The sequence below is a fragment of the Culex pipiens genome, chromosome 2 (genome assembly GCF_016801865.2).
Source record: "Culex pipiens pallens isolate TS chromosome 2, TS_CPP_V2, whole genome shotgun sequence".
Classification (NCBI taxonomy): domain Eukaryota; kingdom Metazoa; phylum Arthropoda; class Insecta; order Diptera; family Culicidae; genus Culex; species Culex pipiens.
Window position 1 is genome coordinate 20678739 of NC_068938.1, and position 13815 is coordinate 20692553.

The following is a 13815-nucleotide window of genomic DNA, read 5'->3' on the forward strand; positions in this document are numbered from 1 at the left end:
ACTGTTCCCTCATTTGCATTGTTTTTCTCGAAAACAGTTTGTTGAATAAGAATAATATTGCACTGTTTGTTTCACTGCTTATCTAACATTGTCATGTGACGGCATCTTCTGAAAAATGGGCGTGGCCAACCATTCTATAAATAACCTTAGGTTTTCTCGCTTTGTTACACAAATGTTATCGGAGAATAGGTTATATAACTGATATTCAACAAACATATTCAACTTGACATTGCGTGTTGTTAGGTGGTGTAAATTTGTACGTGAGGTATTTAGAATTTCAATAATGTTTATTTCTCAAAGATTGCAATAATTTTAATTGTTGACCGATTATTTTTTTAAAATTTCGCCGGTAAAAGCTACAAAAAATATCACCTTACGGAGTTCATGATAGAGAAAACAACACATTAAAATCACACCAATTTTCAATGTTACTCCGTGGTACGGTAATCGAAATGACAGTTGAAACGGTTTGTTATAACAAAGTTACATAATGGAGTTAGAAAAACTGACTTGAAACAAACTTATATAACTTTATTTCAATGACAGCCTTTTCTGGAGTTAAGTTGTATAGCTCATTGCTGTATAACAAAGCCTTCTTATTGACGTTTAGGCCAGCTTGTTTACTATGAAGTCTCGTGGAGAGATGTGGAAGCGCGCCTGGACCTGCCGTGGAGATAACAACAAATCGTCGAAGTCATCGGATCGAATCTTGGGAAAGACGAAGTTCATCAAAAAAGGAAAATCTAAAAGTTCGCCATGAAGAGGGTTTCACAAGAATCACAGTTAGAGAGCGCGAAAGGATTTTTTTTTCATACAATTTCAATTTTTTCTAAATAAATCGGGCAGATACAATCGTACAAAAATAGTCAGAGATACTATTCATATTGGCTTCGTCGTTGATTGAAATTCTAATAAGAACTGTTTGTTTACATGTAAGTTGGGTAACGGTTAGACAACTGTTTTCAAACTATCTTTCCTTTCAATGTTCGCATTGATTTGACAGCACAGCCGTTAACCACGCCCCCTTTTTTTCGTTGAATCTCTTGTTAGCTTTCACAGTGTTGTCAAATACATTTGTACAACTTACCCTGATAACTTGCATCTTATTCTGGCAAGTTATACAACAGAAAAAAGTGCGCTTTTTCCAATACACAGGAGTTGTAGAACAAGTTGTGGTAACGAGGCCGTTCGGTTATACAACCAGTTAGGAAATACGTTTATCTGACAAACAGTGTTGCTTGGGATGCAAAATGAAGACTCGATTGAAAATATGTTTTTCTTGGTACCCAGCTATGGGAGAGAATCATGGCAACATCCAGCAAACAAAAACAAACTAATGTCAAACACCAGCTTCGTTTTGCAAAAAAAAATGTCTATGCAAGCCATGAGATAGTGACAATATTGACAACCGGAAGAGATTTTTAGAGCAAACAGAATCCAAGGGACCATCGAGGAAGAGATCCTTCAAGCAAGAGAAAATATCGAGGAATAAAGCCAATCGAAGTATGCAGTTTGAAGGGACTGAAGAATTCATCGATAGATGGAGCAATATTGATATCGAGAAGATCTACAGCCAGAGATTCGACTGTATCTCCAACTCCTACATTTTTTAAATCATAAATTAAAAAAGAACATTATTACTTACAGAAATTAGTTTTTAAACAAATGGGCAAATGGCAACTTTTTATCAATTCTATTTTTTTTTAGTGACAATTTTGAATTGCTGGACAAGATATCATATTTATGGAACCTTGATTAGTCTTGCAGATAAAATTTAATTAAATTAAAAATATTAAAAAAAGAAACAAATTAGAATTTCAAAAAAATAAATCAAATTTGTTAATGTAATGCTTTGTCACAAAAAATACGGAGCTGCATACTTTTTTTTAACTCTCAATTTTTAAAATAAAACTTAAATATAATTCTGGTTGTTTAAAAAACATAAAATATTGCTTTTTTTTAACTTTACCTTAAACTTATTATGCAGCAATTCCCCACGAAAACAGCATGATAATTTTTAAGCGGAATCTCATTGAAATCGTGGTAATAATCGGTATATTGAAGGGTAAATTGATCGAGTTTTATGGAAAATACATTGTTTATGCTTAAAGTTATGACACTAGCGTGTCCCAAAAAAACACGAAGTCGAGGAATTCAACGTGCTCAGTTCTCAAATGATAGAAAATCATGTTAGAAACAACTCTCTCATACATGAAAAATTTCGGAAAAATCGTTTACCACGTTCCCTGGGCATTTTTTTGAAAAAAGTCAGTTTTTTCGACAATTTCACAAAATCTGCTTAGAAAAAATGGAAAATTTTTAAATTTCAAATAGCCTATTTCATTAAATGATGGTCTGTGGTCCTATAAACAAGTTAATGTATCGATTTGGCCTTTTAAACCCTTGTTTTCACTTTCCCGGTAGCTTTTATGTCGAAAAATACGAGTTTTTGCTTTACTTTTTTTCAATCTTTTCCCTCGGTATTGAACACAAAAATTTTCTCATATGTGAGAATACATGCATCTTGTAGGAAATTTTCCGCCAAAGATTTTCGTCTAAGCAACTTTGAAGTTTTATCAACTCTGAGCTGAGTTATTCCATTTTTTGTGAAGAAAGAATATTGAATATTTGAAAATGTTGAATTTAATCATCATTGGCATACAATATTAGGAATAATTTAAGCCTAATTTGAAGTGCGGCTGTATTGCATCTGTATTTAAACATGATTGGTTCATCCTTCAATACTAAGGGCCACCTGGTGTTGTTTTCTCATGGCATACTACGTGCTAAATCAATGAATTACTTTTAGCAAATAACTCATATTTAGAGCATTGTGCATTTCTTGAGTTTTTTTTGATAAGGTCCTATAAACAAATGTAAACATTGAGTGTATCCCACTTACTCCGATGGACTTTGACATAAGGTGTGAAAGGGATACACTCAATGTTTACATTTGTTTATAGGACGTTATAAAAAAAAGTCAAGATTTAAACCAATCGATGCACGTTTGCTGTGTTTCCATGGATACAAATAAACAAATAACAAATATAAGGTTCGATTGTACGCATTTCCGTGATCTGTACCACAACGTAACGTTTACACTCCCTTCTTATAACTCCTGTTGATAAATCCGATGTTTAGGTAAATAACACTAAGTATTAAGAATTTATTCTATAGGGATCCATCCATTAATCACGTAGACATTTTTGTTAATCTCAGCTCCCTACCCTTCTCGTGGTCAATTGTCCATAAAAAAACTTTTTTGTATGGAGCGTGGACAAATGCCATCCCCGTACAATCGAACCATATATTTCGATGCCTCTGTGCTCTCTTGTACTATGCTTAATGGTTTTCCTATCTAGTTAGCATAAGAGAGCACAGAGGCATCGATTTGTTTTTTGTTTATTTGTATCCATGGAAACACAGCAAACGTGCATCGATTGGTTTAAATGCAAAATGCTCTAAATATGAGTTATTTACTAAAAGTAATTCATTGATTTAGCACGTAGTGTGCCATGAGAAAACAACACCAGGTGGCCATAATATTAGAGGATGAGCCAATTATGTTTAAAAACAGATGCGATATAGCCGCACTTCAAATTAGGCTTAAATTTTCCTTAATATTGTATGCCAATGATGATTAAATTCAACATTTTCAAATATTCAATATTCTTTCTTCACAAAAACTGGAATATCTCAGCTCAGAGTTGATGAAACTTCAAAGTTGCTTAGACGAAAATCTTTGGCGGAAAATTTCCTACAAGATGCATGTATTCTCACATATGAGAAAATTTTTGTGTTCAATACCGAGGGAAAAGATTGAAGAAAAGTAAAGCAAAAACTCGTATTTTTCGACTAAAAGCTACCGGGAAAGTGAAAACAAAGGTTTAAAAGGCCAAATCGATACATTAACTTGTTTATAGGACCACAGACCATCATTTAATGAAATAGGCTATTTGAAATTTAAAAATTTTCCATTTTTTCTAAGCAGATTTTGTGAAATTGTCGAAAAAACTGACTTTTTTCAAAAAAATGCCCAGGGAACGTGGTAAACGATTTTTCCGAAATTTTTCATGTATGAGAGAGTAGTTTCTAACATGATTTTCTATCATTTGAGAACTGAGCACATTGAATTCCTCGACTTCGAGTTTTTTTGGGATACGCTATTATGACACACATTCTAAAATTATGAATAAAAACATGTTTAGCCCAACAATAATGTAAATGAAAATTTTAAACAATTGTTCGTATTTAAAATTAAGAATTTCTTTTTATATTTGGTCACTTCAGAAAGGTTGTCGTATTTTTCCATGGACAAAGTATTTTCCACAGAAACCGATCAATTTACCCTTCAATATTCCGATTATTACCACGATTTCAATAAGATTCCGCTTAATAATTATATACAAATTAATTAAAAACCGTCAAATTCAAATTGAGACATCTAAAAATAGACACCGATAGACACGGAGATATTTTCAGGAAATGTAGTTGAAAGTGTGTACTTTCAGGTGTATTGTTCAATTTTGCGCCAAAATGCGCCGACTTGAAAATAGGCTCAAAATCACATAAAAATGGTAATAACTCCTCAATAAAGGCTCAAAAATTTTTGCTGTCTTCGGCAAAGATGTGCAACTTTATGTCATAAACAACTCTTCAGAACATAGTAGGCCGCTTAAATGCTAACATTTTGAGTTATCACCAAAAAAGTGCATTTTTGGACCATTTTTGCAAAAATGGCGTATATCTCGAGTAGATTAAGAGCTACAAATTTGGCGCTTTCAACAAACTTTCATGAAATTTTCTCTTCTACACAGACACCAAAGCCCTACAACGTCATCCAACAAAGTTAGTTTTTGGTTGACACCCTGGAAGGTTGTCACCCTGTATGTCAAATTTAAAAGATAGCCCTTATCAAGTACAACAACTCTTCCGAAGACACCATTTGGCTAGGACGTCAAATAAAGGAGTTATCAATTTATTCCACTTAATTTTGCCATTCCGAACACTGTGCATTTGACTTATAATTTCACTTAAAAGGTGTTTTCTTGGAATTGCAAAAAATGTTATATGGAACTCGCTGCAAAACTTGATTTTTCAGCGACTCGTTCTGAAAAAATTTTCTTTTTGCAACTTGTTGCATAAACTGCAATTTGCCCTCTGAATTTTTGGGCGAATTTTAAAGGTGATGCCATTAATTTGAAAAATGTTTGAAATTATCTAAACAATTCATAATATTTTGTTTAATTTTTTTCCCAGTTGACACACCGTCCCCGTAGTAACTCAGCCAACTTCTGGCAGCTTTTCGAAATAGAGCCGAAGTAATCATTTCGCTGAGCTGGTTCGATTTGCGTCGCCGCGCACGGTGAAATGGTAATTAGAATTTATCGCGCCGTGATTAGTCAACCCCAACTTATAGATCCTCGAAGGGTCTGCCAGTCTGATCCGGGGATGAAGGGACATTCAGATAAGCTTGGAAATGAGCTAGCCAGAAGCGCGGACAACCATTAGTGCGAGGCAGCCAGGGATAATGATTGTCATTAGTCTCCTCACGAGTTGTTTAGATCTTCAAGTTGATTTTTTTTTCGTTTTTTTCTGTCAGTTTCTCACTTTCGTCATTTCGTTTCCGTGCTTGATCGGTTGATGTTTACTGAAAATGAGAGGGAATTACTCTTCTATGTTCAGATTCCCTCAGCTTCCAGTGGAAAGCAAAACAAAACGATTTCCGATAGCGCATTCCCTGGTGTCACTTCCAGCAAAGTGGCAGGCCACATTTGATCTTCGATGACATTTTGAGTTATTAGTGCGAGATAACACAAATTGATATATCGGGGGCCTGCCTTCTGCTACCTCTCGAATCTGGGACACATTCACCGAATAGCACCGTTCTAATCCATCACGAGTCCATCAGAGTCGGGTTGAACTCCAGGGTCGGGTTATAGATCATCGGGATCAGTCGATCATGGGTCGGTGGTTGAGAAAATGTCAATTAACCAGTGTGTGCGTCACTTTGTGTGTGGCGACGATGCTCTTTCAGCGAAAAAGTGACTGACTGACGATTGAAAAGTCGTTGACGAGCGAGAGATAACTTCATCAGTGATTTATTGGAATCCATTAGGGCATCGGGGCCGAGGTCGGGAGCAAAAGTAGCAATTTGCGTGACGAGGAATCAATGCTCTGGAGATGATGACGAGGACGATGGATTGTCTTGTGGAGAGTAGACGACAAACAAATGTGATGAGTAGGTTGTTGATGCATTGCTTAGAGATTAATCTGGAAGATTTTTTTTCTTAGTTAAATCTTGGAAACCCGTTCCATGAAATATTGAGATATGGAAATAAAAAGCAATGTTGCAACAAACTCATCTTTTTAGACTAAAACAAAAAAGTTGTTCAAAATTGCATCACAATCCACCATACGTGACAGCTGTCACCCTATCCATTTGCAGATCTCCCAAGTGAAATTCCACACTTTCTTACCTAATTTACCCCATTCCGCTCGCAATCGAGAGAAGCGGTCTCTAAACGGGCACTTTGCGCCACTAATCTGTCATTAATTAGTCAACGCACGTTTCAATCCTTCGAGAGCTGCGAGGTGTGAACTGAAAATCTCGCGCGCCAAACCGCCTAGCAGAGACATCCGTCGCGACTTCCAGAAAAGGTCCCGCACGCATTCGCACAGTTTTCCCGAGGAGTTGTTTGCAGTTTCTCACAAACCCAGGCTGTTATGCATTCTTTGCTGGGAGTGTTGTGTTTTTGCTTTAGGGTAGAATGTAGACATAGTTTTATTAAAAGAAACCACCAAAATTTTTGGATTTATACCATTTTTTAAAACAATAATGTCACCACCAACTATTGACAGTTGACCCTGCTAGACCACTATTGGGCGGTGCACCCTAAAGAAAATCGCAATTTTCACAGCCCTTTTCCGCCAACCATGTGACGCGGCAAATATTTGAGCTTGGTTTTTGTGTTTGCTTGCCTGCTGCACTCCCAGCCTGCAATAATTTGCTTCAATTAAAATTGCATTTAACCATCGCTAATTAGCAAATCTATAAAACCGCCAACTGCACGCGGAGCGGTTTAGTTGAAATTAGAACAGCGGCACTTGACGTGGTCAAAATTGTTAATTCAAGAAAATGTTCTATTTGTTTCTTTTCATATGTTAATTTTCGTCAGCGAATTTAGTAACAATAGCATTTAATACTGGACCGAAATGTTGTTTTATTTGTCAACTTAAAAACGTATATGTTTCAAATGTAAGTTGTAAAATTGTGTTTATCTGTTTTGAACATAAATTTTTTAAAAATTTTATTTTGAATTTAACTTGAAGTTAACACACTGTATCTGATTGAATTAAAGCACCAAAGTACTATAGGAGGACCACAATTCTGCCTATTTGGTGCTGAGGGAAAAGTATCCCGGGCAGACGGTAATAACAAAATTCATGTCATTTCAATAACAGATTTTGTTAAAATAACAGAAACTGTTATTGAATATTCTTGCAAATAAAATTTGGAAGACAAAATAATAACAGTTTCTGTTATTTTAACAGAGAATGTTATTGGGATGGTATTCAATTTGAAATGCGGAATAAGATAATAATAACAATTTAAGTTATGTTTTTCTATTTAATTCCATAATAACAGAAACTGTTATTGGTTTGATATTCCATTGGAAATGTGAAATAAGATGATAATAACAGCTTAAGTTATGTTTTTCCATTTTATTCCATAATAACAGAAACTGTTATTGGTTTGATATTCCAATATATCCTTTTCGTTTTTTTGTAACATCATAAATACTGAGTTTGTTAAATTACGAAAATAAAGTTTACGGCTCAGTTATGTTTTTTTGGGTTTCAAATGTGAAAGTCATTTACTGCACAGGGACTGACAAGAGATCTTGACCCTCGTGTTTCATTAGAATATGGCCAATTGCTATTCATAATGAAAAGGTTTGAAAAAACTGTTGTCGCGATCTTCAATTCTGTCTCTCCTCTTTCTGTCCTAGGTTAGAGGCCGCTAATTGCCAATATAAGCAAATAATTATATTCATAATGAAACGATTATTTTGTCATTTTCCTTATTCCATGTAAATTTTTAAATTAGTTTGGTTTAAAAGTGCGAACCTAAGAATAAAAGATAAAATAGGAAATTAAATATGAGCAATTTCTTACATGTATCACATGTCGACGTCAGAATACTAGTACGATCTCTTTTAAGGGGCCATCCATAAACCACGTAAGCACTTTTTTGAAATCGCAGACCCCCCCTCGTGGAAACTTTCCATACAACACAAATCTTTTTGTATGAAGCCTGGACAACCGTTGAACCTCTACCCCTAGGTATCCACGTGGTTTATGGATGGTCCCTACCTCCCAGCAGCCGTTGCGTTTGAATTTTGTTCTTGCGTAAGGTTTCTTTGAAGTTGAATCAATTCTAAAAAACACTTCATTAGTTCTTCAAGAGAAAAGTAAAAAAACATTTGTTTGATTTAACAATGTATTCCATAAATTTAGTGTGTGTAAGTGTATGTGTGTTCGTGTCCTTCACAAATTCGATCCTTACGCCCGCGTTGACGCGGCTGTTCAGTTGTCTCTTCTCCTTCTGCTTCTCCTCATCCTTGACCGTGAGCGTGTTGACCTTGCGCTCTATTCGCCGCTCCACGCGGTACTCCTTCAGCAGTTTCTTGCTCCTCGGGCGATTCGTCTTTCGGCCGGATCGACAACACGCTCAGCGTGGAGATTACACTGCCGTTGCACCGGCCGTTGGGACCGGGCGACTTGACCCTGACGGTCGCACCGAGCACGTTCATCGGCAGGCCAGTTTTCGGGTTGATGCTACGCCACTTCGTACAGAGCTCGTTCCTCCAGATCACGCTACTACTCATCGAGTATTCCGTGAAGCATGACTTGGTCTCCTCCTGGTCAAACGCCAGCGGTCTAAATCTGTCCCGCTCCTCGTCTTCGTCGGACATTCCGGCCTCATTCGAGTTTACTCCCTAGTCCTCCTCCCCTTCACCGAAGTAATCGTCCTCTTCCTTCCCTCCCATGGCCAGTTTAATAAAGTTATCTTCCAACGCATTATCCGGGTTCTCGAAGTCAAAATCCTCGTCCGGATCCCAATCCGGTCACAGCCCAGGCCCCATGTGTGCCTTTTTCTTCATCAACCCCTCCATCTTCGACGCAAACATCGAGCTGGGCAGCTTGGTGCTGACCTTCTCCGCCCGGCCGTCTTCGCCGGCTGCACAGGTTCCCAGTAGACTTCGTTCCTTTCGGATTCCAGATGCTGCAGGTAGTTGTAATCTTCGTCAAAATACACCCCAAACTTGGCCTGCTCCTGTTTGCGCTTTTCTAGCTCGACCTTGCCGGCGGAAGTATACGCTTGAGACGAGGCACGCGGATCGTTCTGTACTTTTGATTCGCCAACAGTCAATCCATCCGGAACCCCTCCGGCACGGGCCGGGCACCCTTACCTAGTGGCTCTTTCCCTAGAAATAGTGAAAATGTAGTAATGTGATTGTAAGATCAGCATTGAAAAAAAACTCACTTCTGGCATCTGCAGCAGCTTTTGACACGAATTATCCCAGACAGCAGCCAAGATAGCAACATTTCACCAAACACTGACGAGTTTCTCAAAAATTTCAAGCACAAACACGGAACGGTCTGCTGGGATTGTTTTGATCTTTTTTTTTTCTTGACGTTTTCGATGTCATGCAATTAGGCAATTTTTTCTACAGATTTCTTAAACATTTACTACAGATATTATATAATGGGCAAATCATTTACCCAATTTTGAGTAATTGATGATAAACTCAGTTTTAGATAATGGTGAATAAAATTCCAGAGTTTTTTTTGAATAGGTCCATATGAAACATAATAGTTTATTGGACCTTTTTTAAAAAAAAGCTATTGTGTTGCATATGTTTATAGGACCTGATAAAAAAAAGTCTAGAAATCTATAATATAAATGTAAAATTGAATAATAAATGTTGTAAGCTAGATTATTAAATAAGGATTGCGAAAGTCTGATAAGTTTTTTTTCATGACGCGATATTTGTTGTTTGGAACCATCCTACAACCCGTGCTCCGCTGAGCTGGCAACACAATCAAAACAAACTTCAAGCAAAACAATGTAAAGGGGCCAATGTGAGTTTGTAAACAAAGAGTCTATCCTGCTCACGTCAGTGGATGTTTACATTAGAAGTGAGCAGGATAGACTCTTTGTTTACAAACTCACTTTGGCCCCTTTACATTGTTTTGCTTGACTTCTTGCAAACTTCAGCAAAGATGGCCTCTCGTGTACGGTCAAAGCAAGTAAAGCTATTTGGGAGCAAAACAATGTAAATTGGGTCTTAAAATTTAGCTTAAATGTTAAATAAAAAAATACTTTTGAAATTTATGACCGAATTGATATGGCGATTGTTAAGAATTATATTCATCATTGATTTTTTTTAAATATAAAAACACATTTACTGCATCTTAATTTTGCTTGCAACGCGCAACACTTTTCGCACTCTCTCTCTTTCATTCGCTTCTCCAGCGCGAAACGTCAAAACGGTCAAAACAAAACAGAAAATGCGATCGAGCGGATCGAGTCGCGGTTTGTTTATCATCAGTCGCTTTTTTTTTCGTTTCGTCGGGAATCGCGGGTGCAGAATAGAGAGCCTATGTAGGTCCCTAGTGCAGAACCGAGTTTTATTACACTCAAAATCAGAAGTATCCCTCAAAAGGGTACTTTCAATCCTCAAAAAGGATACTTTCAATCCTTTTCATAAGTTCACCCGGCGTCACCCTTTTAAAAGGGTATGTCAAAATCAGTACATTTTCGATACCCTTTTAAAGGGTGACGACGGGTGAACTTGAAAAAAGGATACTTTTTACTTTGAGTGTACGGTTGTGCTTGTGTTTACTTTCAGTGAAACCAAAAAACATATCGAGTGGTGTGAAAAATTATCAACAATTTGTTGCAGGTGGATAAATTTGGCTAAGGAAACGGTGGGCCGGTACACCGAAAACATCACCGAGCTAAACCTGATCATCTTCCCGGACGAGGGCAATTGCAAGGGTGGCCGGTGTTGCTCAACTTAAAGGTAGGTTCCTTTCGGTTTGATAAAAAGTGTTTTGAATTTCCACGGGAAGCTCTGGCAATAATGCTTTCAAGTTTGAATTGGCCGATGCCTGAAACGATTTGTTTACCTTTTTCGGCACCCTCCGCAAACGTCAGACCATACAAAAATGCTGCCGGATCTTTTCCGGGAGAGATCCGGAAAAAGATCCGGCAACATTTTGTGTTGATTTGACGTTTGCTGAGGGTACCAAAAAGTTTGAAAATGTTCTTCTTGCAAAAGACAATGGTTCTTTCTTTTTTGCTTGAAAAGTTAACAGCTATTTCAGCTTTGTTTACTTGAGCATCTGGAACGCTTCCGGAAATTAGAAAAAATGGGTGGTTGCAATGTTTATGTTTATGATTTCGCCTTTCTAATTGGTTGCAATGTTTATGTTTATGATTTCGCATTTCTAATTGATTTTCAGATATGGAATAAATCTGATCGCAATCTGAAAAAGTCGCCTTTGGGCCATGACGACAGCTGGCATTGGACGAAGGCTTCGAATAAGAAGAAGACGATCACATCTAGGCCCAAGTGCATCAACCTTTTGGGGCACCGGAGGTAATTTAATAGCGGGCGGCATCTACCTGCAGAACGACTACGACGAAGGAAAAAGGATTTCGAGGTGAGTTGTCTCGTCGGCAAAGCTGCTGGAAAGTAAACAAACTATTATTATAATATATTTTCGATTTTAGATTGGAATGCGGCCATGTCAGCTGGATTCAGAACTATTGGTCAGTCGATAACGCAGACGTTTTTTGCCAGCACGAAGTCTGGAGCTCTTTTCCACGGCCAAACTCGAGCTGTAGTTTGAACTGTCCAGCGACAACATCACTGTTCTCCTGCCGCATATATTTCCGGAAGCTCCGTAAAGTCGCTCATAACCAGCGGCAGCCGAAGAAGTTGGAGTTTGCTTTTAGATAAGTGTATGTATTTAAAGGAACATGACACTTTGTGATATTTTTTTTTTTCTTTTATAGGTGAATTCAATATTTAACGGAGGATAATATCTCAGCCGGCAGCAAAATTATCTAGCTGTCTACTAGGCTTTTCAGCAGAACATCAAACATTTGGTTTGGGTGAGTAATTTATTCATTTCAATCTAAGACAAAGTATTCTACTTTTCAGAAAAAAAACATAAAACGTGCTAAAAGGATTTTAAATTAAACTATTGAAACTAAACTTTCATTAATTAAAAACGTTAATTTTATACAACAAACATGCCTTCATTGTTATGGCTTCTTTCTGCTAAGCAAATTACAAGTCAGATCAAATCTGCCTTTAGTAACACATGCCAACAAAAATGGAAAAAGTGTTTACTTTATTTGGTGAACTTCGTACGCATTTTTAACAAAGAGATCGGTGTAATATTCTGCTAGGGATATAGCTTTCCATGTGATAAAATAATAACACTTTTTGTTATGCAATCAATCCATACAAATAACACTTTTTGTTATTTGGGTGCTCCCCATCCACCGCTCAGAATAACTAATCTTGTTATTGTATTGTTCTGGATTCTATGTTATTAGTATGTTATTGCAATAACAGAGCAATAACAATTTGAGTTATTTTTCGAACAAATCTTTGTTATTGAAATTTGTTATTTTAACAACTAATCCGATCATCCCAATAACGGATTTTGATCTTCTCACAATATCAAAAACTGACCTTCCCAAGTTATTTCCGTCTGCTCGGGATGCAAGAATGAAGACTCGTCACTCTCACTACCGACTTTGTAGTGGCATGTCTTTGATGATTGGTAGTCGACAAGATTTGAAAGGGAGCACTTTTTACAGCTTTCATCGTTTTGTCATGTTCCAGAGTGATGTAAAAGTGTCGTTTGATCAGGCGTTATCACACCTCTTTGGATCAAGCATTAAAAATCGACGCGGGAAGCCATTTTTATATTGCTTAGATATATTGGTGTCAATCATCACCTTGTGTGTGCGCTGTTCACACTTTCATTAGCGTGAACAAGTTAATGGTTGCGATCGATGTTGGAAGGGGAATTTTCTCGTTGCGTAAGTTTTTCTTTTTCTCACGGGTTTCAAAAAAGCAGGGCTGCGGAGTCGGGTCATATTTCAAGCGACTCCGACTCCAACTCCGACTCCGACTCCGGCTCCGGCTGTCAGCTTCAACCGACTCCGACTCCGACTCCAACTCCGGCCTTCCAACTCTAGCCGACTCCGACTCCGACTCAAGCTTTCAAAAAATGACTGGCTCCGACTCCGACTTAGACTCCACATATTTTTAAATGTTATCGCAGTTATTTATTTTTTAAAAGTAGTGCCCATGTTTGCCCACTTTGAAAAAAATATTTTTGAAAAGTTAAGAAAATTTTCTATATTTTGCCCACACCCACAATTTTCTAATGTCGATATCTCAGCAACTAATGGTCCAATTTACAATGTTAAAATATAAAACATTCGTAAAATTTTCCGATATTTTCGAAAAAAATACTTTCAACATTTTTAAATCAAGACTAACATATCAAAAGGGCGTAATATGGAATGTTTCAACATTTCAAAAATATTTTTTTCATAGTGGGCAAACATGGGCACTATTTTAAAAAAAAATAAAAAATAAAATAACTGCGACTATTTTGAAAGAAGTAACATAAAAATGGCAATAACATGAGAACGGTGCACTTTATCAAAATTTCACTAAATTAATTTTTGATTGCTAATTCAATTTTACATCGAAA

The 13815-nt window shown here is 37.0% G+C and overlaps 1 protein-coding gene and 1 pseudogene across 1 annotated transcript; one reads left to right on the top strand and one right to left on the bottom strand.

Annotated features, from left to right (window-relative positions):
• Positions 1–8486: 8486 nt before the first annotated feature.
• LOC120430007 (protein LTV1 homolog) lies at positions 8487–9559 on the bottom strand (annotated as a pseudogene).
• A 1777-nt stretch (positions 9560–11336) lies between these two features.
• On the top strand, positions 11337–12035 carry LOC128093147 (uncharacterized). Its single transcript, XM_052708976.1, has 2 exons — positions 11337–11736; positions 11807–12035. Exons 1-2 carry the CDS (start codon positions 11582–11584, stop codon positions 12033–12035), a joined length of 384 nt encoding a protein of 127 aa, XP_052564936.1. The 5' UTR covers positions 11337–11581.
• Positions 12036–13815: the final 1780 nt, after the last annotated feature.

What these genes read in the sequence shown, in the direction of transcription:
- LOC128093147 (XM_052708976.1), top strand. Translation starts at nt 11,582, where the DNA reads ATGACGACAGCTGGCATTGGACGAAGGCTTCGAATAAGAAGAAGACGA. An exon ending in GAAGGAAAAAGGATTTCGAG is followed by an intron (nt 11,737 to 11,806) that starts GTGAGTTGTCTC and finishes TTTCGATTTTAG; the next exon opens with ATTGGAATGCGGCCATGTCA.